The 26,949-nt window shown below is 37.3% G+C and overlaps 1 protein-coding gene across 3 annotated transcripts in view; it reads right to left on the bottom strand.

The window, feature by feature from the left end:
• Positions 1-26,944, bottom strand: part of slc36a4 (solute carrier family 36 member 4) — a 786,828-nt gene extending 759,884 nt beyond the window's left edge. For 2 of the 3 annotated variants that reach the window (XR_005632559.1, XM_039744146.1), the window contains exons 1-4: positions 26,669-26,943; positions 26,188-26,270; positions 23,206-23,335; positions 19,383-19,473 (exon numbers count right to left, since the gene is read on the bottom strand). Coding sequence is in view for 2 of the 3 variants with exons in the window: in XM_039744146.1 (XP_039600080.1) it covers positions 19,383-19,473; positions 23,206-23,335; positions 26,188-26,209 (243 nt within the window). In the remaining variant the exon portion in view is untranslated. Of the gene's footprint in view, positions 1-19,382; positions 19,474-23,205; positions 23,336-26,187; positions 26,271-26,668 lie in introns of all 3 variants that reach the window. The other variant, XM_039744147.1, reaches the window with a different exon arrangement.
• Between the last annotated feature and the right edge of the window lie 5 nt (positions 26,945-26,949).

Genomic DNA, 26,949 nt, shown 5'->3' with positions numbered 1-26,949 from the left:
TTCATCTTTCAGCGGGACAACGACCCTAAGCACACAGCCAAGATATCAAAGGAGTGGCTTCAGGACAACTCTGTGAATGTTCTTGAGTGGCCCAGCCAGAGCCCAGACTTGAATCTGATTGAACATCTCTGGAGAGATCTTAAAATGGCTATGCACTGACGCTTCCCATCCAACCTGATGGAGCTTGAGCAGTGCTGCAAAGTGGAATGGGCGAAACTGGCCAAGGATAGGTGTGCCAAGCTTGTGGCATCATATTCAAAAAGACTTGAGGCTGTAATTGCTGCCAAAGGTACATCAACAAAGTAGTGAGCAAAGGCTGTGAATACTTATGTACATGTGATTTGTCAGTTTTTTTATTTTTAATAAATTTGCAAGAACCTCAAGTAAACTTTTTTCACGTTGTTATTATGGGGTGTTGTGTGTAGAATTCTGAGGAAAAAAATGAATTTAATCCATTTTGGAATAAGGCTGTAACATAACAAAATGTGAAAAAAGTGATGCGCTGTGAATACTTTCTGGATGCACTGTATATATATATATATATATATATATATATATATATATATATATATATATATATATATATACACATATACTTACAGAAATAAAATAAATATCAACACCCCACGCCTAACACACATATGAGCTGCTGCTGTCTCTAACAAGCTTGTAGGTAAAATGGTGAGACCTTTTCCAGAAATCATTAATCAACTAAAGCTGGTTCTATGCATATAACAGTGCCTTCAGTTTATTCTGATGGGCATATCTCAGTTCAACAGAGCACCACTGGGTTGAGGTAAAACAAGAGATTCAAGTTATGAATATATGGTTAAAAAACTTTAGGAACTGCATGATGATATCAGGTCAGCATGGACCAAAATCCCTAAGGAACGCATCCAGTACCTTGTTGAATCCATATCTCCAAAACATTCAGGCTGTAATGGGTACGAAAGAGGGTCTTCCTGTGGACTAGATAGGTATACATTATCAAGTAATCACTTCTGTTCTTAGATGTGCTCATAATAGTATTCAATATAACCCTATGGGCAAATCTGCAATATTTCAAACACAAAGTTTTTCATCTAAAAGACATACTAAGGTTGTAAAATAATACTGAAGTCTAAATGATTTTTATTATAGTTGTACAGTTTTAATTATCACTTTAAAAACTGAAGCATCAATGCAATTAATTAAGGACTGTATTTCTTTAAAAGTAAGCGCAAGTATTAAAGAAACCCTATCAGTCAGAATAAAATTTCAAATGGTTCTACCCTTCAGATATTCTGGCTCACTGCTAACAGGAACACAGTGGATAAACAGCTACAACCACAATGCTTTTAAGAAAAATAATAAAATAAAGTGTATCCCTGTAGCTCTGCAAAGTTAAGACCCTAACATCTGTCAGTGATGCATATTTTTCCTTACACTGGTTGCATTCATGTTAGCATTCAAATATGAGGCTTATTTGCTTGGAAAGAAAATAAAATAACAGTCTCTGCAAGAAGAATATGCTGACATACTTATGGTTTTCTATGCTATTTAGTTCATTAAGGAAAAGTAATGTTAACAAATTGAGACTATTTAAGCAGTGAAAAAATGACAGCCGACAATACAGTATATATTGTTTTGTACATTTAATGTTCACAGTCCTTTTATTCATATTTGCTTGATGTTGTTTGTAGAAAGGTTTACTTTTGAAAATTATGAAAAAGAGTAACTGTACAACATTGAAATAATAATAAATAATATGAGAGTAATTATAACATCACAAAAAATTTTACAATCCTCTTAATCCACCTGAGAGTCATACAGGTTGAAGCCTATCCCAGAAGTATGAGATGCAAGGTAGAAAACAAACCTACATTGTGCGTAATTCCATCGCAAGCCCAAATCACTAAAACACAGTAGCGTACACCAGCAACGAGTCACCAATTAACATAACAAACAACTTTTTAGGATGTGAAAGAAGAATGGCGTACTCGATGAAAAACCCACACGTACACAATTGGGCAAAAAACTGAAACCAGGATATTGGATCTGTGATGCAGCAGAGCTAAGCTTGGTGCTATTATGGCATCTAGGGTAATTATATTTTTTAATTTTTATAAAATGTTTAGGAATATGTATTAGGTGAATTGTGTGCTTCTGTGTTATGGTGAATTTTCATATTTACAAGGTATGACCAGTTATGCCACTACGAATCAGAAGTGGGTAGTAACGAGTTACATTTACTTCTAAGAGTAGTTTTACTGCACCATACTTTTTACTATTACTTGAGTAAATTTAGGGGCAGCACGGTGGCGCAGTGGTAGCGCTGCTGCCTCACAGTTAGGAGACGCTGGTTTGCTTCCTGGGTCCTCCCTGCATGGAGTTTGCATGTTCTTCCCGTGTCAGTGTGGGTTTCCTCCAGGTGCTCCGGTTTCCTTCCAAAGTCCACAGACATGCGGGTTAGGTGCATTGGCGATTCCAAATTGTCCCTATTGTGTGTGCTTGGTGCGTGTGTGTGTGTGTGCACGCGGGCACCCTGAGGTAGGCTGGCACACTACCCAGGGTTTGTTTCCTGTCTTGCACCCTGTGTTGGCTGGGATTGGCTCCAGCAGACCCTCGTGACCCTGTAGTTAGGATATAGCGGATTGGATAATGGATGGATGGATGAGTACATTTGTGAGGAAGAAACGCTACTCTTACTCTGCTACATTGGGCAACACTCGACTCGCTAACATTTTTTTTCCATTTACACATTAGATATATTTTTGCCAGAGAGAAGCCGCCAGTGAATCTACTATATGACTGTTTCACCAATCAGACATAGCAATAATAATCACAAGACTCCATTTCACCAATCAGACATAGCAACAATAATCACATGGCTCTGTTTCACAAATCAGACGTAGCCATGCAGTCACATGACCACACACAAACTGTGTCAGCATAGTGGCACAAACTCTTTACAGACAGCGGGCAGGGAAAGAAAGAATACAAGTGAAACCTCAGTTTGCGAGCATAATTCGTTCTGGAAACATGCTCGCAATCAAAAGCATTCGTATATCAAAGTGAATTTCCCCATAAGAAATAATGGAAACTCAGATGATCAGTTCCACAACCCAGAACTATTCATATAAAAATGATTAATACAAAATATAAAGTAAAAATACATAAAACAAATTAACCTCCACCATACCTTTCAAAAGAATCATGGCTAGTGTGAGTGAGTTTCTAAACTCGTGTGGGATTTCACCCAACGGGATAACATGAGGAAGAGCGTCCTGAAGCAACCGCAGGCACCCAGTGCTGTAGCAGTTCACCGTAGAGAGAGAAGAACCATCAGCTCATTTGTAATTATGTGACGCTCGGCAGACAAAGCGTATACGGACTACTCGTAATGCAAGACCTCACTCGTTTATCAAATCAAAATGTATTAAACATTTTAGCTCGTCTTGCAAAACACTCGCAAACCAAGTTTCCACGGTTTCCAAGGTTCCACTGTACATGAAAAATGAGAGCCAACTCCAACTGAAGCTTAACCATCACTTCACTGAGTGAAGAACAAGCATGTTTTAACCAAACATTCACAGACACAGACAGTCAAGGTAAAGTGAGACTTCTTGTACATGCACAAGCTGCCTTTTCGAATGTTATTTTCTATCAACTGTGCTATTTGGAGGGCAAGTGAATATGCAGTAATATACTGTCAGTGTACAGTATATCGTGTCACTGTAAGTAGTTTGCACTGTTCAAACATACATGTTGCCTACTGTAGGTATTGGGTTCAAACGCTTTGTTGTGAAAAACTGAGATTTGTTCTATTTATACATCTTTATTGTGTAAAGATGTTATTTTTATTCATTTTTTATTTTATTATTTGGAAATAGCAGAATTTGTACATTATTTTATATTTTTGTCTGTCTTATTACAACATTTCTAAAAAATAAATCTTTTATTATGATCAAACCGCTACACAGTGCTTGAGTAGTCTTTTCACTCTTACTTTAGTAGTTTTTTGGATGACTACTTTTTACTTCTACTTGAGTAATATTCTTTTGAAGTAATGCTACTCTTACTTGAGTACAATTTTTGGCTACTCTACCCACCTCTGCTACAAATTAGGTTTTTAATGGTGTTTTAATTAAGATCTATTACTGTGTATCTATTAATTAACTGATGCTTTCATCTTTAGTCAACTAGATTACTATAATGCTTTCCAGGACTACCAAAGAAAGACATCAATCATCAGTCGTTTGCAGTTAGTTCAAAATGCTGTAGCTAAAAGAAAATCTAAGCACAACATACTAGTTTTAGCATTGTTACATCGATTACCACTGTCCTTTAGAATACGTTTTAAAATACTGCTAATGGTATATAAAGTTCTGAATAATCTTGCTCCTTTATACATTTTGGAGTGCCTTTTCCTTGTATATTCCCAGTTATAACCTCAGAGCGTCTAACACTGGTTTGCTTATTACAATGAAAGTTTAGCATAAAAGAAGTGGAAAGGCAGCCTTTTACTCTTATGCACCATAAATTTGAAATACTTAAGCAATCAAGATCTTCCAGGCAAATATCATTGATCAATTTGAAAAACTACTAAAAACGCACTTGTTCAATTTGACCTTTTCTTAATTTCCTTCTATTCTGCTTCTTAAATATTTTATATGCATTGCATTATCATATACTTCATGGATGTGCTGGATGTGCTATCATTATTAATCCCTAGTTTTCTCTTCTGGTTTCTCTATGATGGAGTTTTATGCCGCCGCCACCACCTGATCGCAGTACTATGCAGCCACTTGCGTTGAAAGAATAAAAGGAGATATTCTCACTGTCTACGAGACTCAGTGCATCAAATTGACTAATATGAAGATTCAAAAATAATAAGAATGACTTTAGCACCTTTATGTTAGGCAGAATGCCCAGTGGCCCAGTACAATCCTACTTTTTGTAAAAAATGATTGATTTGTATGGAATGATTGCAATAAAATTAATAAAATTAAAAAAAAATGCCCAGTAGGGGCTGTGTGGCTTTTTGTCCTGGTACCCCTGCAGATTTTGTTTTTGTTCTTGCTTTTCTCTCCACCATCTCTACCCTGGAGTTTTTTTGTTTGATTGTTTTTTCTGCCCCCTGGTCATCTGACCATAGGATCGGACTTATCTTAATGGACTTAAAAAAAGATTATCTTCAAATTAGGATTCTACTGTGCTACTTGTATATCTGGGTTATAAAAATGCATATTGATTTTAAAAATTTTTTTTTAATATATTTTTTATTGAGTTATATATAGCTACTTCTAGCTTGCTGCTTTTTCTCCTGTAACTTCTTTTTTGTGTAATACACTTTGAGTTACATTCTATAGAATAGAATAGAAATAAAAAGGTTGTTGTTGTGTATTATATTTAAACATCATTTACCTATTTTTACTTTCTCCATATGCAGCACAGGAAAAAGTGTTGTAATAGGGTTGAAAGTTTTCAGATACACATTTTTCTACATAGAATTTTAGAGAAGTGAAGATTTAAACAGGTATATTACCACAAAACCAATCAAGAGGGTTTCAGTGAATGTTAAAAATCAAGTGCGCATTTTTGATTTTCATATTAGCTTGCACAGGTATTTCACAAAAGACAGGGCCCAGCCAACGTAGGCCAGAATTAATTCCCTGACCTTTTGAAAAAATTAAATGCTTAGCGTTCCAATGATCTTGCCACACCGTGCATTATTTTTAATTTCTGAATCAATTCTAGCAGGCTTATGAAGCTGCCTGACAACAATGTTGGCATGCACAGAAGCATCTATCCATCTCTTTTTAAAATTGCTTAATACAGTTCCGAGTCAGGTAAAAATATTAATAAAGCACAAGCAGTATTTTATTTTTGAATTACATTTACAATTTATTAATTTATTTAAAGTCAGCCAAAGCACACATTTTCTACACATTTGTAAAGCTGTAGGACTAGAGGGCTATGTGACTTATTTAAGGTAACACTTAGAATGCTGGGTATTGAACCTCTAGCCTTCCATTTAGCATAGCAGTGCAGAACATCTCTCAAAATACTATATTGCCTGAAATCATAATATACACATAATGGACACTTTTTTAGGTGCATCTGATCTTCCCACTTAATTGACTGAGTCATATATATATATATATATATATACACAGTGGTGTGAAAAACTATTTGCCCCCTTCCTGATTTCTTATTCTTTTGCATGTTTGTCACACAAAATGTTTCTGATCATCAAACACATTTAACCATTAGTCAAATATAACACAATTAAACACAAAATGCAGTTTTTAAATGATGGTTTTTATTATTTAGGGAGAAAAAAAATCCAAACCTACTGGCCCTGTGTGAAAAAGTAATTGCCCCCTTGTTAAAAATAACCTAACTGTGGTGTATCACACCTGAGTTCAATTTCCGTAGCCACCCCCAGGCCTGACTACTGCTACACCTGTTTCAATCAAGAAATCACTTAAATAGGAGCTGCCTGACACAGAGAAGTAGACCAAAAGCACCTCAAAAGCTAGAAACAAATGAGAACAGAAGTAATTGAGATCTATCAGTCTGGTAAAGGTTATAAAGCCATTTCTAAAGCTTTGGGACTCCAGCGAACCACAGTGAGAGCCATTATCCACAAATGGCAAAACATGGAACAGTGGTGAACCTTCCCAGGAGTGGCTGGCCGACCAAAATTACCCCAAGGCGCAGAGGCGACTCATCCGAGAGGTCACAAAAGACCCCAGGACAACGTCTAAAGAACTGCAGGCCTCACTTGCCTCATTTAAGGTCAGTGTTCACGACTCCACCATAAGAAAGAGACTGGGCAAAACGGCCTGCATGGCAGATTTCCAAGACACAAACCACTGTTAAGCAAAAAGAACATTAGGGCTCGTCTCAATTTTGCTAAGAAACATCTCAATGATTGCCAAGACTTTGGGGAAAATACCTTGTGGACTGATGAGACAAAAGTTGAACTTTTTGGAAGGCAAATGTCCCGTTACATCTGGCGTAAAAGGAACACAGCATTTCAGAAAAAGAACATCATACCAACAGTAAAATATGGTGGTGGTAGTGTGATGGTCTGGGGTTGTTTTGCTGCTTCAGGACCTGGAAGGCTTTCTGTGATAGATGGAACCATGAATTCTACTGTCTACCAAAAAATCCTGAAGGAGAATGTCCGGCCATCTATTCATCAACTCAAGCTGAAGCGATCTTGGGTGCTGCAACAGGACAATGACCCAAAACACACCAGCAAATCCACCTCTGAATGGCTGAAGAAAAACAAAATAAAGACTTTGGAGTGGCCTAGTCAAAGTCCTGACCTGAATCCAATTGAGATGCTATGGCATGACCTTAAAAGGCGGTTCATGCTAGAAAACCCTCAAATAAAGCTGAATTACAACAATTCTGCAAAGATGAGTGGGCCAAAATTCCTCCAGAACGCTGTAAAAGACTCATTGCAAGTTATCGCAAACGTTTCACACATGGCCATGTAGGTTTAGATTTTTTTTTGTAAATAAATAATAAAAACCATCAGTTAAAAACTGCATTTTTTGTTTACTTGCGTTATATTTGACTAATGGTTAAATGTGTTTGATGATCAGAAACTTTTTGTGTGACAAACATGCAAAAGAATAAGAAATCAGGAAGGGGGCAAATAGTTTTCCACACCACTGTATGTATAAATATATATATGTATAAATATATATGTATATATATATATATATATATATATATATATATATATATATATATATAAGCACAAAGGTAATCATGAGAAAATGGCATGTTTGTTTGTAAGTTAAAAAAAAGGACAAGACGAAATATTTGAATGTCTGTGGGTACAGGATACCCAGGCATTAAAGCACAATGAACAGCAATGCTTACGGGGTTTTCATGCAAGATATGTTCACTTGTGTGAGGATAAGGGGCCACTAATCTATGTGCAATAGCAAACAGATCATTGATGAAAAAAGTCAGCACATTTGTGCCCAGTAAGATGACCTGCTGCAACTGAACTAACAGCTGAGGACAAAATTGTTTTATCCTATCATGGAAGAGTCATGGCTGATGATAATCCAAACAAGTCCAAAAACCAAGAAAATGCAAATTGCAGTGGGTAAAGGAGCACAAATGCTGGATGCTGGAGTATTGGAAAAAAGTTATTGGTCTGAATAATTCCACTTATTGTTAACTCATGCCTAAGGAATGACCAGAGCACTTTAAAAAACACCTTGAATTTGGTGGATTAATTTTTCAGGGAATCAATAATGCAGGGCTGCTGGTTGATGGTGTCTTGGTCTGGGGTGTGTATTCTTTGTACAAACTACCTTGACTTGAGAAAAACAATACTGAACAACACTGCTTATCATGTGCATCACTTTCTGGCAGTTGGATACTGATAACACTCCCAATCTGTCTTCACCAACATACTCTGGCAGATAGCTCTCTTCTATTCACGACATATGGCATATAACACAGGCTGACTTAGAAAGGCAAACAGTATGACATGCAGTAACACCGTTGAAAAGTTAAACAGTATGAATAGTATTACCTGCACAGTAATTTTCTCCCTCCACGTTTCTGACAAATGAAATAGGACCATTAGTACTCACACCATATAAGTCAGGACCAGTTTTTAATTCAGGTCAGAAGGTTACTCAACAGCCACTCACAAAGCTATACATAACTACATGAGCTATATTTTGTTATTTCATGTTTCTGTATGCATATGTTTGGTGTTTTATTGTGTTAGCTGTTCAATTCATCTACTGGTTGACCTTTCATGCTACTGGGATTAATCTATGGATGGTATGCAATGTAACATCATTGAACGTTACGATAATGAATTTCACAATTATGATGCATGTTACCAGTTTACAGAAGTTCTGCATTGGTTTCATGACCATTATAGCAAATTTAGCTTAATGCAATTTCATCCTAGATATCAACTCAAATGAGCAAGGTGAGAGTGATAGCGCTACTTGATACCAGCCTACTACTAGCTAACATGCAGCAGCTATGAGACACATAAGAGGTAACGTGTCAGCATCTGTGCACACTTTCAACACATCACATCAACTAATTCAAGATATTTAATAAAAATATTATAGAGCTCTCAAGAACACTAAATCTACAACCGGAGACTGACTGTGCTAGGGCATGATGTCCATGCATAAAAGGAAAGGATCTATAAATAAGAAAGACTTACAAGAGTTAACCTGTAAAATGAACAAGCAAAATAAGCTTTGGTTGACGCAATGTCCCCACAGTTCAGAAGCGCCTTTATTATGGAAAGCCACAGGTCAAATAATGGAAAAATAAACAGGACCAGTTGCCAGTGTCTTTGTAGAAGCTGGACCACCTATAAAAACATGATACATCTCCACCTTCATCCCAGTAACCCTGAACAGGTTTGAAAAACCATCGTGCCTCTAATGATCTGTCTGATGAATTTCAGTCTGGGTGTCAGAGCCAACTACAGTATAGAGACTGTATTTGTTAGGGTGACCAGTGATCTCCTGGTTGCTGTGGATCGTGGTCTCCTAATACTTATAATCTTTTTAGACCTTAATACTGCTTTCGACACATGTCATGAATTAAACACTACTGAAAGTGCTCTTATGTGGTTTAAATCTTACCTTAACGGCTGTCAGCAATTTGTTGCTATAGGTGGGTTTAGGTATAATCCATCTCATATGTTTCATTGTGTTCCTCCGGTATCAACTCTTGGCCCCCTACTCTTTATTGTTTATATACTTCTTATTGGAGCCATTATTAGACAGCACAGACTATGGTTTCACTGTTATGGAGATGGCACACGGGTTTATTTACACACAGGGCTTACAAAAACACTACCTCCTCCTGCATTGGTTGCATGTTTGGCTGATATAAAACACTGATATGTCTGAAAACTTTCTTACACTAAATGCAAAAACTGAGGCTTTAATTACTTAATCTACAGGTACTTTAAGGAAAATTGACAATTTGTCATTAAAAATCTGAGGCTTTATTACATCTTTCTGCACGTGTCAAAAATCCTGATGTTATTTTAGATCCCACACTCTCCTTTGAACCTCATATTAACATTATTACTAAGGTAGTGTTTTTCCATCATACCCAGTTTTCAAGATTGTATCCTTTCCTTTTTGATACTGCAGCGGAAACCCTTATCTATGCTTTTGTCAACTTGCAACTGATTATTGCAATGCAGTGTTGTTTGGTATTCCTGCTCGAGCCTAAACAGACAACATTATGTCCAAAATTCAATGGCAAGTGTTGTTACATATTTAGCCTTAAAGCATATTACTCCTACGCTTCAAAAATTACATTTGTTGCCTGTCCTCTTTCACATTCAGTATAGATTTCTCCTCTTAGTTTTTACTGCCCTTCATGGTCTAAACTTAACTTTACTATATCCTTTAAAATACTGCTGTTTTGTGAACTAGGTACATGTATTGAACTGTTTAATGATAAGTTTTAATATTTTGTATTGATATACAGTGTCCTTGGGTATCTTGAAGGGCACTTTTATATGAAATCATTATTATTATGGAAGGTAGATGACTTAGATTACCTATTGACTTATTATGAGGTGTAAGCTATGTATCAGATGTTTAAGCATTTTACTTTTTATTCATCTACAAGAGTTAAAAAGACTGACACACTTTACAGTTCACATTTGATTTATTGTACCTGTATGATACCATTGCATTTTAGCAATAAACTTTAATAAATAAAATTGGCCCATTTTGTTTCTAAAATTACTTGTGCTTGAAAAAGCAATGTTATTTAAAGCAGCTCCTTGCAAAGTTCATTTGCAGTCATGGATAATATATCAAAACTGGCAAAACATAGGTGAGAATTAAATTGACATTTTTTGCAGATTCATCACATCTGAAGCACTTTATACTCATTAGACAATTGTATGTGCCAAACATATAGATTTTCCATTGTGCAAAAAAAAAAGCTGGATTCTTGACATAAAGTCTTATTGACAACAAGGCTCAAGGCAATAATTTTTAAGATCACACTTGAAGAAAAGTTTAAAGTGAAACAATACATATTGATCTTTACAGCAGAAAAAAATCCAAAGTAAAAACACTAGCATTAAATCATCAATAAGTATAATAGAAATTCAACTAAGGTTGATTAGACCACCATTTTTTACTTCTCAGTCACCTACTTCACACAGACTTCCACAAATAAATAATCCATCCATCCATCCATCCTCCAACCCGCTATATCCTAACTACAGGGTCATGGGGGTCTCCTGGAGCCAATCCCAGCCAACACAGGGTGCAAGGCAGAAAACAAACCCTGGGCAGCCCACCGCAGCGTGTGCACACACATACACACACACACCCACACACTAGGGACAATTTAGGATCGCCAATGCACCTGACCTGCATGTCTTTGGACTGTGGGAGGAAACCGGAGTACCCGGAGGAAACCCACGCAGACACGGGGAGAACATGCAAACTTCACGCAGGGAGGACCCCAAATAAATAATTATATACGAATATCTCACCACTTCCGAGGTATCTTCTAAATAGGTACTTACCATAATCCCATCAAGCAAATTCAAACATGTCACTAGAAGCTAAGAGAAAAAGCAAAAATATCTTCTGATCCATCATCAATAGCGGTTAGGTAAATCATCACAAACAAAAATTCATGATTATGTCATATGTCCAACTTTTTGAAAAGTTCATCATATAATAAGCATATTGGATCATTCTTTGTAATTATACAGCAACACCTTACTATTAATGTTCGAAAAACTGAAGCAGCAAATCTGTGTCAGCATAAAACCATGAGATATCTGTGTTTTTATCTTGGTTGACCTGCCTCTCAGCTATCAAGATCTTTTCAAAAATGAAAAGATGTTGCCCGAAGAAGGGGTATGAGCTACCTCAAAAGCTTGCATATTGTAATCTTTTTTAGTTAACCAATAAAAGATGTCATTTTGCTTGACTTTTCACTACATTCATAATGGCTAACAATGTACAACACCCTAGTACCCCAATTAGATTAATAAAGTTTATTTAATCTATTCTATTTTGGATAGAATAGAAGGTTCACATTGCCACATAGATAATGCAATATTCTTTTATCCCCTAAAGCTGACATGTAGCAGAACATCCTTATTGCTCAGCTTTGTTTGTAATATAATAACAATGTTAGTCAGTTTGTTAATTAGCTAGAAAAATGGACTATTAAATAATTGTATTGCAAATAGAATGTTATCAAATGGCATACAGTTCATTTTTTGACCATATGTCACGTTCAAATGCATACTGTATGTATTAGTGGAAAACTATGTAAAAACTTAAAAGAAATATAACCAAGATATGAAAGCCTTAACAGAAACATCATAGACAAGAGGTTTTGTTTGTTTGTATGTTTTTTCTTTTATTTTGGTGTGAACCATTTCCACATTGAATTTTGCTAAAACAAAGACACTTGGACTGTGGCATTTTTGTATATGTAACATATGCAATGCCTAAATCTTCAGCTTCAGTTTCATAGAATGTTGGAAACCCCAAACACACACACCCACGAAAAATCTCATATATTACTCACGATCCACTACAAATCAATGTGTAACCTAATTTATCCAACCATCATGAAAACCCAATTAATCTATTTCAGGGTCAGGAGAGTCAGATCCTATCCCAGATACATAAGGAATTAACTCTAGACAAGGTGCCAGTCCATCCCAGAATGCACTTACTGAATATACCCACACTGACCTGTACTGTGTTAATTTACAATTGCCAGTTATCCTAATATGCATGTACCAGGGGTGTGGGAAAAAAATGAAGGCAAATTCATAAGGAGATGAGGGGAAAGCACAAACCCCATATAAGACAGTGACTGGAATGGATTCAAAAATACTTTCTAGTTACTAAACAAAATCCTAAAATATTGAATAACATTGGAGGTTTTGTGACTATAGGCTTGAGTCAAGTTGAACAAATTATGTCACAGATCAAATAATACACAGACATCCGAAACATACAAGACAAATCACCTGCTTAGCTAAAGGAAAGACATAGATCCAATAAAAAATAATCAAAACTCTAAAAACCCATAAGTATTTATACAAAGTGTAACTCAGAATGCCAGAAAGATCAACTCAACTAAACTATCTATTTTCCTCTTTTGTCCAATTCTCCATTACATGACTCCTGCATGGCTCATGTTGAGAGGCAAAAAAATATGTTTGGTAGAGTTACAGGCGAGGAGCTTGTAAAGGAAAGGTCCATGAGCACAGTCTAGGTACAAACAAGAAGCAACTACAGTCACTTAATTTTTCTTTTATCAAATGGCCTCTCATTGATTCCAGTTTATTAGCCACTAACATTCAATCAACTACTAATCCTTTGCTGCACAGGTGAATTGATAAGCAGGAAAAAAATAACTGGGGCTGTTAAATTGTCAGTGGCTGTCTGTTCACAATTTTCATGTTTTCTCTCTACCATAAGGTTCTTCTGTACACTCTGGTCTCTGTCATACTCATTCACTTTAGTCCTTAATTTTATGATCAATCAGACTACCAAAACTACATACCATTCCTCACCTCCGGTGTAATTTTAATGTTATCTGAAACATACAAGGCGGCACGGTGGTGCAGTGGGAAGCGCTGCTGCCTCGCAGTTAGGAGACCCGGGTTCGCTTCTCCCTGCGTGAAGTTTGCATGTTCTCCCCATGTCTGCTTGGGTTTCCTCCGGGTACTCCAGTTTCCTCCCACATTCCAAAGACATGCAGGTTAGGTGCATTGGCAATCCTAAATTGTCCCTAGTGTGTGCTTGGCGTGTGGGTGTGTGTGTGCGCGCCCTGCGGTGGGCTGGACCCCTGCCCGGGATTTGTTTCCTGCCTTGCTTCCTGTGTTGGCTGGGATTGGCTCCAGCCGACCCTGTGACCCTGTAGTTAGGATATAGCGGGTTGGATAATGGATGGATAGAACATACAAGGTGGTTTCTTTAGGTTTATATTTGAGTGAGTCCGTTAATAAATTACACAGTGGAAAACATGTACAGGAGAAGTTCAATAATGCTATTTTATATACAGTACAAGTGCCAGTGGCACTCTGTGTAAATGATAGAGTTGAAAGTAAAAGCAGTCCAGTTGAAAATTCACACAGGTGATAGAAAATCAGATGGCATTCCCTTTAAAATAGTAATTAAACAATAAGGGCAGAGGAGACCTACCATGTAACACCTAGCATAGGGCTATTCAATTACAAATTGAGTTGGGCCAGACTTTCAAACCAAGAAATTTACCTGGACCAGACATTTTCAACTTTTAAACCAACACAACAAATTTATTGAAAAACAAGTAATGTCTATTCATTGTTTCCCTTTTAAATATGGTCACATCTGACACAGGCTCATCAAAAAATGCATAAAAAAACAATAATAAGGCTATAATTGAACAGAATCTGAAGTAGTAGCAATTCTTTTTTTCTCTTTGAAATAAAAAAAAAACATTTTGATCAAATCTTACCTAGGCACATCTCAAAGTGCACAAAAAACAAAATAATGCACAGTAGTATCAATGACATTTGTTTCCCTTTTGAAGTAAAATAAACATTTTGCTCACATCTGACCCAGGCACACCACAAAATGCATTTAACAGAATAAAAAAGATCTACAAATGCTATCAAACCTATCAGTGCACAAAGCCATAACAAGTGATAACAATAACTAACACATGTGAATACAGCATCTACTTGCAAAAACCCATGTTTGCATGCACTTGATTAAACTGGATAACAACTACAACTTGTTACACAATTGATTACAGATGTTTTTAATATATAGTCAATGCCAAGAAACAAAATCAAAATCTGTTATCGTGGCCGAGATGCCAGTACAAAGTACTAGCTCGTACCATCTCACCAAAAAAAAAAAATCAAAAAAAAAAATCACTGTATCATAGACTACTACCACTACTTTGAGATACACAACAACATGCTGCATTGTGGGTTGAATGCTGCTAGGCTATGCGGAGTTTGCGTTCATGTCTGTACTATTGTAGGAATTTATGTAGGAATTTCTGAAGGCTCACAAAATGTGTTTCTCTCTGCATTTCAAACAGGACCACAGGTTGGGCCAGCCACTTAGAGGTTGTTTCTGGGCCACATGTGGCCTGCAGTCCACCATTTCAATAGGCCGGACCTAGCATGAAGTTATCAAGTGCCTTGAGCATGGGAAAGGCGCTATACTGTATAAATAAAATGTATTATTATTATTATTATTCAATATCCATTCTGTGGCTGGAATGGGCTACCAGGATCAATGGATCATATAATTAATCACAATGGTAATGGAAGAAAAAAATAATGAGGTTCCACAACATATGCAGGTTAGGATAACAGATACAAAATTCCCTTGGTGCTGGTCTGTGGGTGAGTGTGCCCTGTGTTGTATTGGTACTACATCCATGCCAAGGCAACTAATACAAAGGTGAAAGAAGGTAAGCACACAGAGCTTAGGCAGATTATCGCCTGTATCAGAATAGTGCATCACACTGACATGCACAATTTAGGTTCATCCTGTGTGGTAGGTTAGCATGTCTGCTTGAGACCCTTAGAGCAGGCAGGTATTCTTCTTAAAATAAATTTCTTTAATAGCATAATATGCTCCAAACATCAAGTAAACAAAGACTTCGGGAAACATGCTTTTTGACAATTTAGAAGACCAGCAAGCAGAAGACTGAAGTTGGCACAATTTAAAAAAAAAAACACAAAGATCCAGCACTGCCACTTGGTGAACAGAAATTGTCTCACATTTTACAGCTTTAAGAAAGGCAGAACCAGCTGCTCTCATAACTAAGTGGGGCATATGAATGTAAATGCTTTTACCTTTGACACACAAAGGGGTATTGTTGAGCTTCCAGATGCAAACGTGATTCTTTGAATAGAGGAACAAAAGGTAAAAGACCTACAGCAAACAGTCAGCTGACAAATAGTTTTAGGCAGATCTTGAACTAAGCGGCAACAGACCTGCAGGAGTACTGAATGCAGATCTGATAACAAAGATAAGCACAATGCAAAACAGTAGAGACCAGAGGAGTCAAGGGGATTATGACAGCTATTTTAATTTCTTTTGGTTATTTCATTATTGGCACTGTTGGTTGTAGAGCTTTTCAAGAAAATAATAAATTTTGGATGATTAAACACTAGTGAACCTCAAATGCCCTACTGCTCTTTACCATAAGTTGCTTCACACTCTTCGTTTCTGGTTTAACATTAGGATAAACATTTGGGTGATTTAACTAGATGGAAATGGCTCACAATGCTCATATTTACAGTAACTGAGTATGCTCACAGGTAATAATGAACTAACTTGGTGTAAAACCTTTGAAAAAGAAGCACAAATAGCTAGGCACCAAAAAATGTCAATTTATGTCATTATTCACTCTGCCTACTCACACTGAACATTCACTAAATACTGAGAGAAACAGTAAAAATGGTGTTGAAAGTTTGTTCCAGTTTCTTTTCAGGAAGGAACCAAACCTCATCATCAAACCTCATCATCATTGTGAATTTCCCCTTGGGATTAATAAAGTATCTATCTATCTATCTATCTCATTATGTTCATATTAGCTCAGGAACGGGAGACTGAAAGCCCAGAAATTCCTGCATTGCTCAGGAAAGTCTGAGTTGAGGTTGAGGAAACACTCTTTCTGGGTATGTATCCTTGGTAGAAATAAAAGAAACAGAGATCAATGGAAGTTCAGTTTGATATCTTCTTCACAGCAGGAACTCTGTTTGAGAGAATTCCTTCAGGAACAATCTGTCAGGGTCAAATTCCAGGGTCATACCAGACTCCAAACTGTCCACATGACACTCTAGTTTGTAACAGAGATGGGCACAGTGGCTAATGAGAGAACAACAAGGTTCCATTAACATAAGTGCAAAGTGCATGTTTATTAAAACCAAATCCAAATAATAAAATTTAGTGCAGATATAAATAAATTAAGTCAATTACAAATCAATAAAAAAGGAATCAGTGCTCTTGAGAAGGTTAAAAACAATTTATAAATATTTTAAAATCCCAAAGAGAAATCCTCAAAGACTTCAGGTTAGGCTCCTTGGCAAGTTTATCACGGCTCGCTCTTTCTCCCCAGGTCACCCTAGTTGGTCTTCCCAGCTGGGGGTGATTCCAACAGCTGCAGTGGCCAACATCCTACTTCCATCATGTCTGCCCTCTTCAGCATCAGCCGAGATGCACCTAGCCGGCCCCCCATCTTTCCATATTTTCCAATGCGTGGCCTGGAGTCCTGGGTGTGGTATAACGGGTCTTCGGGTCCGAACCAATGGCCAGTTTTAAAAAAAAAATAATCACCACCCTCATGGCTTAAGGAGGGGGTGTGGCAGTGTGGCAAGAGCGGTTCCCAGGCGCGATATGGGCGTGGGCATTTCTGTACTTAACTGTACGGGTGCAGGATTGCCCGTGTCATTTATTGATGCCAGGAGCTGCTAATCGCCATACCTGTGCCATGTTCCCATTATAAATAGGAAAAGTGCGAGTGCGGAGGGGGGAGAAAATAATAAAGAAAAAGAAAGAAAAGAATGGACAGACGTACATTAGTGGAGAGAAGAGGAAGGCGGGAAGAGAAAAAAGCCGGTGTGGGAGTAAGTAAGCGAGCGAGCGAGAGCAGACTCGCTGGTTAAGGCAGACGGCTGGGAGAATAACCACTGGAATTAAAGTTTGGCCGACATTCGGGGGCTGAAGGAAGCAGTCGCTCCAGCTGAGCGATCTCAAGGAGCTGGAGTGACCAAGAATGTGTTTGGCTCAACGCGTAAAGCCAGGAAGGCAGCAAGAGTCAAGGAGGCTTGGGAGAGTTGAGCCCCAGCATGAGCACCCTGGCCACTGGGGAACCCCAATCTTGGTCCGTTGGGAGCTATATGTAGCCAGGGGATGGAAGGCTACTGGACCAGTGTATAAGGCAGCTGCACCTGCAGGTAGGGCGACTCCCTTTTTGCAGGGCCCATATGGGAGAAGCAGGGGAGCTACCAGCTAAATGAAGAAGGCACTGGGTTTTTAAAAGGGGATTGCTTCCAGCCATTGTTTTTAACCTCGTTTTAATTTGATTTACTTATTTGGATTATTTTAACCCCCACTTTTTTCAAATACATTTTTTAATGTATTATTTATTTATTGAAACATTTTCACTTTGGAATTTGTTTTGGTTTTGTTTATTTTTGTTTTTAATAAAAGCACTTGCACCTTTTACACCATCCCCTTACTCAGTTTAATTTGTCCCCATCAGACCAGCTCATCCAGTTACATTAACGATGGTGTTGGGTTCAAGGGTTCCCGAGTCTGGAAGACGGAGCATGGAGCAGGACCTGCACCGTTGCACTGGAATGGTCAATTCAAGTCCTCACTTGTATAATTCAGTGGGGACACCCATTGGAACAATATAAACAACATTTTTAATTTTACTATCATATCACATCTATTATAATTTAAGCAAATTGTTGTTCCAATCCTACTTAAACTCTTCTTATTCTGCCAGTTTTCTCCATGTCGGACTAGTGATAATTATCCCACTGATCAAATAAGTACAGAGGGATGGGGTGCAATGCTGCTGCCACATGGTTCATGTGCCCAAAGGTTGGTCTCAGATTGGCATATCCACTGTGCAGAGAATGCTTATATTTTCATATATACAGAACAGAAATTATGTTGCACATATGATAACAAGAATACACTGCAAAACATTCACAATTCAGCTTCAAATTGTGCTTTTGACTCCCTCTGGCCTCTAGAATAATATCATATGAATGTGTTTTTCTTTAAAACTTAAATATAAAAAGGGTTGAAATGGATTAGGGTAGTATGTAAAAAGAAAGTTTTCATGAAAAACTAATAAGGATGAATGTTGGTGTTCTTACTTTTAATTTTAGTTTGACTGAAATGACACCTAATTGGTCTTGAAAGTACTTTTTGCCATATCAGAAGAATGACAGTGAATAAGAATAGAGAACATTTAACAGAAAAGGAGAAAACTTTTTTTATTTACATAAGAGGCCAAGTCCCAACAGGAAGCATTGGCTGAGATAAAAATTAGGGCTGCCGCAGTATAAATCAAATTAGTATAAATTTCTACTAACTTACATAGAAAAATATTAAAAATCGAAGTTGAAAAACAAAAATACTGAATAACTGACTTGAATATGCATATGAATGGCATAATTTTGTTTAAGCCTCTAGTTATTTATTATTATTATTATTATTATTAATTTGGCTGACACCCATATCTAAAGCAACTTATTAGACTAGGTTAAAAGACTATGGAATACGGTACCTTCATACTTTATGAAATGAATATGAACATAAGTAGGAGTCTTAACAGTCATTTCTTACCAAAATCCCTGCATTTCTTACTGCAAGGGGAAGGCCTAACAGACCAGTGCCGATGTTCCCTTTCAGTAAATGGATTAGAGTTTGGTAGAACCTGCAAAATTAAAGTTTAAACATCAGACTGAAGGTTAAGCACTTTCAAGTAAAATAATACAGCTCAGTCTACATTCTTTTTAATTAGCCTTAATAATAGTTTTCACTACAATAGGAAATTTCCAACATACAGTATACATCCATCCATCCATTATCCAACCTGCTATATCCTAACTACAGGGTCACGGAGGTCTGCTGGAGCCAATCCCAGCCAACACAGGGCGAAAGGCAGGAAACAAACCCTGCGCAGGGCACCAGCCCACTGCAGTACATTATACATATGATATAACATATAACAACTGTCACCAAAGCAATGCACCTTTTTTCCTTGTTGATTTCGAAATTTGATGGTTTTTACAGTATATTAGAAGATAATGAGTAGTTATTATTTTACCTACATTTGTGGTTGTATTTATAAATACAATGTGCAAAATTTGTTTATAATGCATTACTTCAAATTGTCCCTTTACACAACCGACTGAATGATCAACTACTGTGACAACAGCAAAAATTAATCACATTTAATATTTCCATGTCCTGTTTCTGCAGGATAGATGCAAGCTTATCCAGAACCGTACACTAAATTTAGTAAATTCAAACATATTCACTTTAAGACTTTAAGAATGCAGTGCTGTAGATCACAGACAAAAAACAAAAATAGGACACAATATAAAGTGCTATATCTCTGTCTATCTATCTGAATTAAGTTAGGAGCACGCATCCACCACACGACAAACCAACTCAGGATCCAGATTAGGTGACAACTCAGCACCACACTTGTTCAGACGGAGTGGAACCAGTGTGGGGTTTTTTATGGTGGCTGGAGTACCAATTCTGCCACCAACCCCCAGGTTTTTCCCTGCAGATTGGAGGGCCTACATGCAGGGCTGGATGCAGATTAACGTCATACCCCGGATGGAGCAATTGCAGGTTAAGGGCCTTGCTCAAGGTCCCAACAGAGCAGAGTCCCTTTTGGCATTTACGGGATTCAAACTGGCAACCTTCCAATTGCCAGTGCAGATCCCTAGCCTCAGAGCCGCCACTCAGCGCATTTAACTGGCTCTTGATTAGGGAACTTTGTGCTATATTTTGACCTTAAACCTTGACCTTGATATATAAAGTGCATTGATAATCAGAATCATAGTCAAGTTGCCATTCATACTTTTACTACTTTCTTAAAGCTAAATGAATAATGTCCGCCAAAGTGCCTTCAGCACAAAGCTATTTGCATGGAGAGTACATATTTTTATTAAATGCCAAATGGCAATTTCTGTTCTTCCTGTAGTACAATGCAACAGGTTTTACCTGTTTTCATTTTAAATTTGCACAGTGGGTAGCCTCTGCTGCCTCAAAGTTAGGAGACCCAGGTTCACTTCCTGGGTCCTCCCTGCGTGGAGTTTGCATGTTCTCCCCATGTGTGCGTGGGTTTCCTCCAGGTACTCCAGTTTCCACCCACAGTCCAAAGACATGTAAGTTAGGTGCATTGGCAATTCTAAATTGTCCCTAGTGTGTGCGCACCCTGCGGTGGGCTGGTGCCCTGCCCGGGGTTTGTTTCTTGTCTTGCGCCCTGTGTTGGCTGGGATTGGCTCCAGCAGACCCCTGTGACCCTCTGTTAGGATATAGCGGGTTGGATAACAGATGGATCAACCATATTATAGGGCAATAATGATTTTCTAGAAGTCAGGAAAGATACAGTATATAAATACAAGTCTCATGAGAAGCACAACCTCAACTGCCTGACAGTCAACAAGAAATAGAAATGGGGTTAGCCAAGGTGAAGCTGCACACTTACCACAGAAAGACAAGTCAACTGACCTGAAGGTGTACTTTATGTAAATGGTTCCCTACACTGACCCTTCTGCATCAGAAGTGTTGCACTGCAACAATCATATTCATTGTACACCTCCTGTGACATTTTCACTCTTAGCAAAGTGAGAATGACACCCTTCCAGGTTCTGAAGCAATCTGATCTTCCAGCCACAAACTTTGGGTCAGTGAAGGCAGAAGGGGAAACATTATTTTTCCTGAGCTCATCTTCTATAACTAACTGACTATAACTGAACTATAAATCTATTTTTCCAACCCACTCCGGTTCAAGTTTAATAGGAGCCTGAGCCTACAGTATCCTGTTATACTGAGTCCACACCAACTGCCAGAATATAGAAGCATGCATTATAGATAAGCCATAATTTACCAGTTATCAGCAAGTGACTAACCACATTTTACATTTCTGTATAAAAAAAGAGTATTGTCTGCATCTCCTTATCTGCTTGTCTGTATCATGAAGAGTACAAAAAAAGTCATAGCATTTCTATAGGTTTTGAAAGAAACTATTAATTCTATGGTCCATACAAAGAATACATTTCTTTATCACAACCAATTTAAAGAAGGTATGTTTTAAATTCTTAGAACATTGCATTATCATTTGAAGTAGTTTTTCACACTATTTCTAAAAACAGTAAATAAAGAAATTAATTGACAATAAAATTAATTGTGTTCAGAGTACATAGATCCATCATATTTCAATTAAAAGTATGCTTTACATTTAAATGGATATGTAGAAAATAAAAAATATTAATTAAAAAATTTAATTCATAAAAATATAAAGTTTTATTTATAGAGTGCCAAATCCCATGCTCAACTTATACTCCAGCTATACTATGAAGTAGAGATCCATAGTATAACTAATTACTGGGAATTGTTCAGCGTCACACATTGAGTAGTTAATGAAAACTTAACCTGCATTTGTGTGATCCATCCACCACAGTACATGACATAAAAGTTTTCCTGGCTTGTTTTTTTTTTTTTTTTTTTCATTTTTATAAAGATTTTTATAATGGGTTACACTGTGAAGGGTGCTGTATAAAATATAAGTGTTTAATTGATTAATGGTTGATGTAATTGTCATTCTAATTCAGAGACAAACACATTTAAAGAAGCTACCTAATTTAGCATTAAAATAGCAGGGTGTGCTTCTGACCACTAGAGGGTGCACTAGTATTAACTACTTCATCATAACTTGTTTATTTTGTACTAATTTCTAGTTTAATGTACACTTTGGCAAAGCAGTTATGTCTTTTACTATGAGCACAAGTATGCCTAAACTGCGAGCCAACTTGTGATGACCAGACTAAAAATCAAAAGAGAAAGTATCAGTGCTAGCTGCCACCCTGCTGCAAAAAAAAAAAACGTGCAGACATTGGGTATGACAATCATTCCTGCAGCTGCCGGAAGCCCACAGTATTGCAAATAAAAATGTCTATACTAATTCAGATTTGAAGGAATTACATTGGATCATGCAGGGCACCAAAGGCTTTAGGTGGTCACACAAGTTGCTGTATTTGGGATTTGGGATAGCATAATGGCACAGTGGATAACAATGATGCCTCAGAGCCCTTATGACCTGAATTTAAATCCAAGCCCAGTTAATGTTTGTGTGGCATTTTTATATTTTCAGCATTTCCAGTGGGCACTCTACAATACAAATCTCAAATATCCCAAATTACTGTAAATGTGAATTGTAAATTGACTCTACATGAGTGATGGTATGCATGTGCTTCATGCTAGTCTGGTGTTCTGTCCAGGGACGGTCTCTTCTTGTGCCCAATGCTGCCAGGATTAAGTTGTCTTGGTAATGGATGGACAGGAGAATATTATAAAATATTTGAATTTTTATGCATGAAGCAAATCAGATATGGTATAAAACACAGCAATTCTCATGTTATATACATACGTTATTCCTTGAGGATTGCCATATTTGGAGTGCTTCTGCATTAATCCTAGTTCGGTGATTTCATCTTCATCTGAAATTTCTCCAGAATCAGCTCCCTTTTCTTCAATGAGTGGAGTGATCACATCCATATCTGTAAACCAAAATAAATCCCATTACACTGCCTAAATTCAATGAGTCTATGCTAGAACTAAAAGTAACATTAAATCTGATGGCGAAACAATTAATTCAATAAAGACATCCTGATTTCTTAAAATTATTAGATTTTTTTAAATATTGGCATACAACACTACCATGTAAAACACACTTCTGCTATGAATATATCATATGCTACTTATTGCCATGCAAATAATACTCTACAGTATACTTATACAATAAATATTTACAGCTCAATAAGTTTTAATCCTGTGTTATATCAGATACTAAAATATTGTTGAATAATAATAAAAAAATCAAAAAGGCCTTTTTATATCTACTCATTCAGAGGCATACATTCATGAATTACAATGTAAAGTAACATTAACTTAGAAACTGGTCAAAGTTGTAATGGTGTAGTGGTGAAATGGATGCCTGGATGGACTAAAACAGCAACATTTCTGCAGTATAATGAGATTCACCTCCAGGTTTCCTGGAGATGAAATGCAGCTTAGCTAGATGTTTCACAGAAACCCATCTATTACCTGAACCTACTCAATCTACATTTTAGGGTCTTTAGGAGCATTAGTTAATTCTGGTGGCACTAGAACAAGGGCAGAAGTCAACTCTGAAAGTGAAGTCAGACCATCACTGAGCACACTCATACCAGGCCAATTTAGTGCCACCAATGTGCCTTGTTCAGACGTGAGAAGAAAACCTGAGTGTCTGTTGAAAATTAGGTAAGGGGAGAACATGCACACCACACACAGAAAATCGAATGCAGTCTCCTGGGGTAGTGCGGTATCAGCTCTAGTAACAGCATTTACTGTGCTGCCCCTCTTGAGGCATTACTCCATTATATTAATAATGATATTTCATTTAATTACATTCCACATCTTTTGTAAAATGTGGGTTGCGGGCATAATATTAATAAAGTGAAATCTTCCAAAACTAAACTAATATTCTGTCTGCTTTTTAACCACTTACACTTCATGGCATTATTCGAAAAAGTCACAAAGCAATCCTAAAGCCAAAGAGCTGACCATATGTTATCCAGACCTCACTCATGAAACACCTAATGTATCTGCTAGAATTCTGCCAACAGCCCCAGGTAGTCATCTAATGATATTATTGCACGGGGCGCAAATTGACTGCTTGCTAATTCACCACTCTGGTAGTGGAACAGCCTTGCTAGCATAATTATATATCTTCTAAAAGTCTGTTAACGTAATGTCTTGAGTACAGGCTGCTGTGGCTATCCATTTTCTCACCTTAAACATATTGTCAAACATAAACTGTAATTACTTGTATTTTTTATACTGAATGATTTTTCTCTGCAGGACTTAAAAATATCACACTTATAACTGAAGGAAAATTAAAATCTGTTAAAAAGCACAATATCACAGCCCTAAACTAAATACTCCTACTGACCATCATATTGTTTCATTTTATTTTGTAGCTTCTGTACTCAATATAAAAGTTCAATTGTGTTTTATATGCTACCGTCTTTGCTATGGAAAGGTACTTAAAAACAACTGACTTCAAACTTCAGAATATGTGTACTTACATTTGCAAAGTAAAAAAGAAATATTCCAAAAACCCAGGCATACTTGGCACCAGAATTTGCTACAGAGCTGAGCAGTTAAGGTCCTGGTGGGTTGTGGTAGCTGCAGGCTTTTGTATCAAAACACTATTTTAATATCAATCTTATGGTTAATTGAATTCCTTGTTAAATGAAACAATTCACTGTAGCTGTGTTAGAAATTTACAATAATGTGATTTGTTCTTATCTCTGAAAGTCAGAAAGGCACTTGTTACTGATGTTTAGTGAAGTTGAGTCACTTAATTTCCCACCTTTTTCACATGCTTGACAAGAATTTGAAGTTCTTTATTGTTTCTTTCACCTAACCAGGAGGGATTCTACCATGAGCCATAAATAGCAAGACAGACAACAGCTAATTAGCGAAACAGTGTGTTCATCATAAATCAGTTGCATTTAATAAAATATTTTGAAAGAAAACTCTGAGGGATTGTGGACTTCTGATCCTTCTGAATCCTTCCTGCTGATTTTCATGGAAGCACAAAATATATGATGTACTGTAAGTAATTAAAAACTGGGACAGAAAGGAGAATGCTTGCTCAATAAACCTAAAGAACTGGTTTCAAATTGGGAAAATGGTTGGTATAAAAGCCTGCAGCCACTGTTGTCCTCCTGGATCTGGAGTGATGATGCTATCCTAAAAACATGCTGACATATACATTCTGTAATTTGCAAAGTATATCAATGTAATAAAAAAAAATGTAAGCACTTAATATAACTCTAAAGACGAAACACCTGCAATCCATTTTCCGAAAGTGCTCACCCAGTACAAATAGAAGAGATGCAGAGTCTGGCACACTGTAGGACCACCCCTGAATGGGATGGCACTCAATTACTGGGGACATTAACACACATGACTGCCATCATTCACATAAGGTCAGAATAAAGATTGCCATCAGCATAACAGCATGCATTAGGACTGTGGAAAGATACAGCAATACCAGGACATGAGCAGATGCCACCTCACTCCACTACATATGCCTAAACTACCAAAATTAAAACATTTTCCTTCTGTATTATATACTGTATTACCTGAGCCAAGCTAACAAAAAAATGATTATGTCTTTGTTACCAAATTCATTTTAAACAATCGGCCCATGAGATCTAGCTAACAATAAACACCATTTGAATTCAGACAGCTAATCAGCTCTTGGTAAAATTTTAGCCAATCACTTCCATTCTAAATCTGCGCCCCACATATCCCTGAAAGAAAGTCGAGCCCACGGAAAACGTCACTCGGTGATGCGCACCCAGCTCGTCGGAGGCTTCCATCTTCTTCTGAAGGCGGCTAATCCTTGTATGGAAGCAGAAACCCGATGGAATTTCTCCGGCGCTGTAAGAATGAAAAAATTAAAAGATGAAAAAATATTGGACATTACTGCTTAATGGAAAATGCAATCTTTAAGATACGACTAATACCCGCACTGACAGTATAAATCATATCTACACTTCTCTTAGGAAAAGAGCTTGCGCTTTGCAGCATTCTGGTGGTAATTAACCCTTTTTTTGTTTGCAGTCAGTTGCTGCTTCCAATTTTCACAACTCCGTTTAGATGGATGCGGTGAGAGGGGATATTTTGCCACTAGGGCATACTAATATGTAATTGTAATCTAACATTAGGTGTGCCTTTTTACGCGCTGAATGCACGAGCTTCACACACATTTATTTTTTCCTCCGCTGATTAAATGTGAAAGTGCCGTTTTAAAAGCTGTCCATTTGTATTGACCTCACCTGTGAACGGCGATCTACAGCTGCTTCATTTGCATCCACGTTGCTTTTTGTTTTCGGCTTATTTTAAATCATTTAGTAAAAAGTTACTAAAGCACGGGCTACGTCGTTGGCTTGAAATTCCTGTGCCAAGTTTGTTTTTTTTTTTCTTCTTAAAGGGGCACAAGTGTGTCATTTTTTTTTAACCGACAGAAATTCCAAGCAAACCCGGAAAAAAAAACACGTACACACGCCCCACCTCTTCACTCGCTCGCTCGCTCACAGGCGTCCCACCCCTTCATTCG

The sequence above is a fragment of the Polypterus senegalus genome, chromosome 2 (assembly GCF_016835505.1).
Source record: "Polypterus senegalus isolate Bchr_013 chromosome 2, ASM1683550v1, whole genome shotgun sequence".
Taxonomy (NCBI): domain Eukaryota; kingdom Metazoa; phylum Chordata; class Cladistia; order Polypteriformes; family Polypteridae; genus Polypterus; species Polypterus senegalus.
The sequence above is the reverse complement of the archived record's forward strand: the minus strand, read 5'-3'. Positions and strand labels throughout refer to the sequence as shown.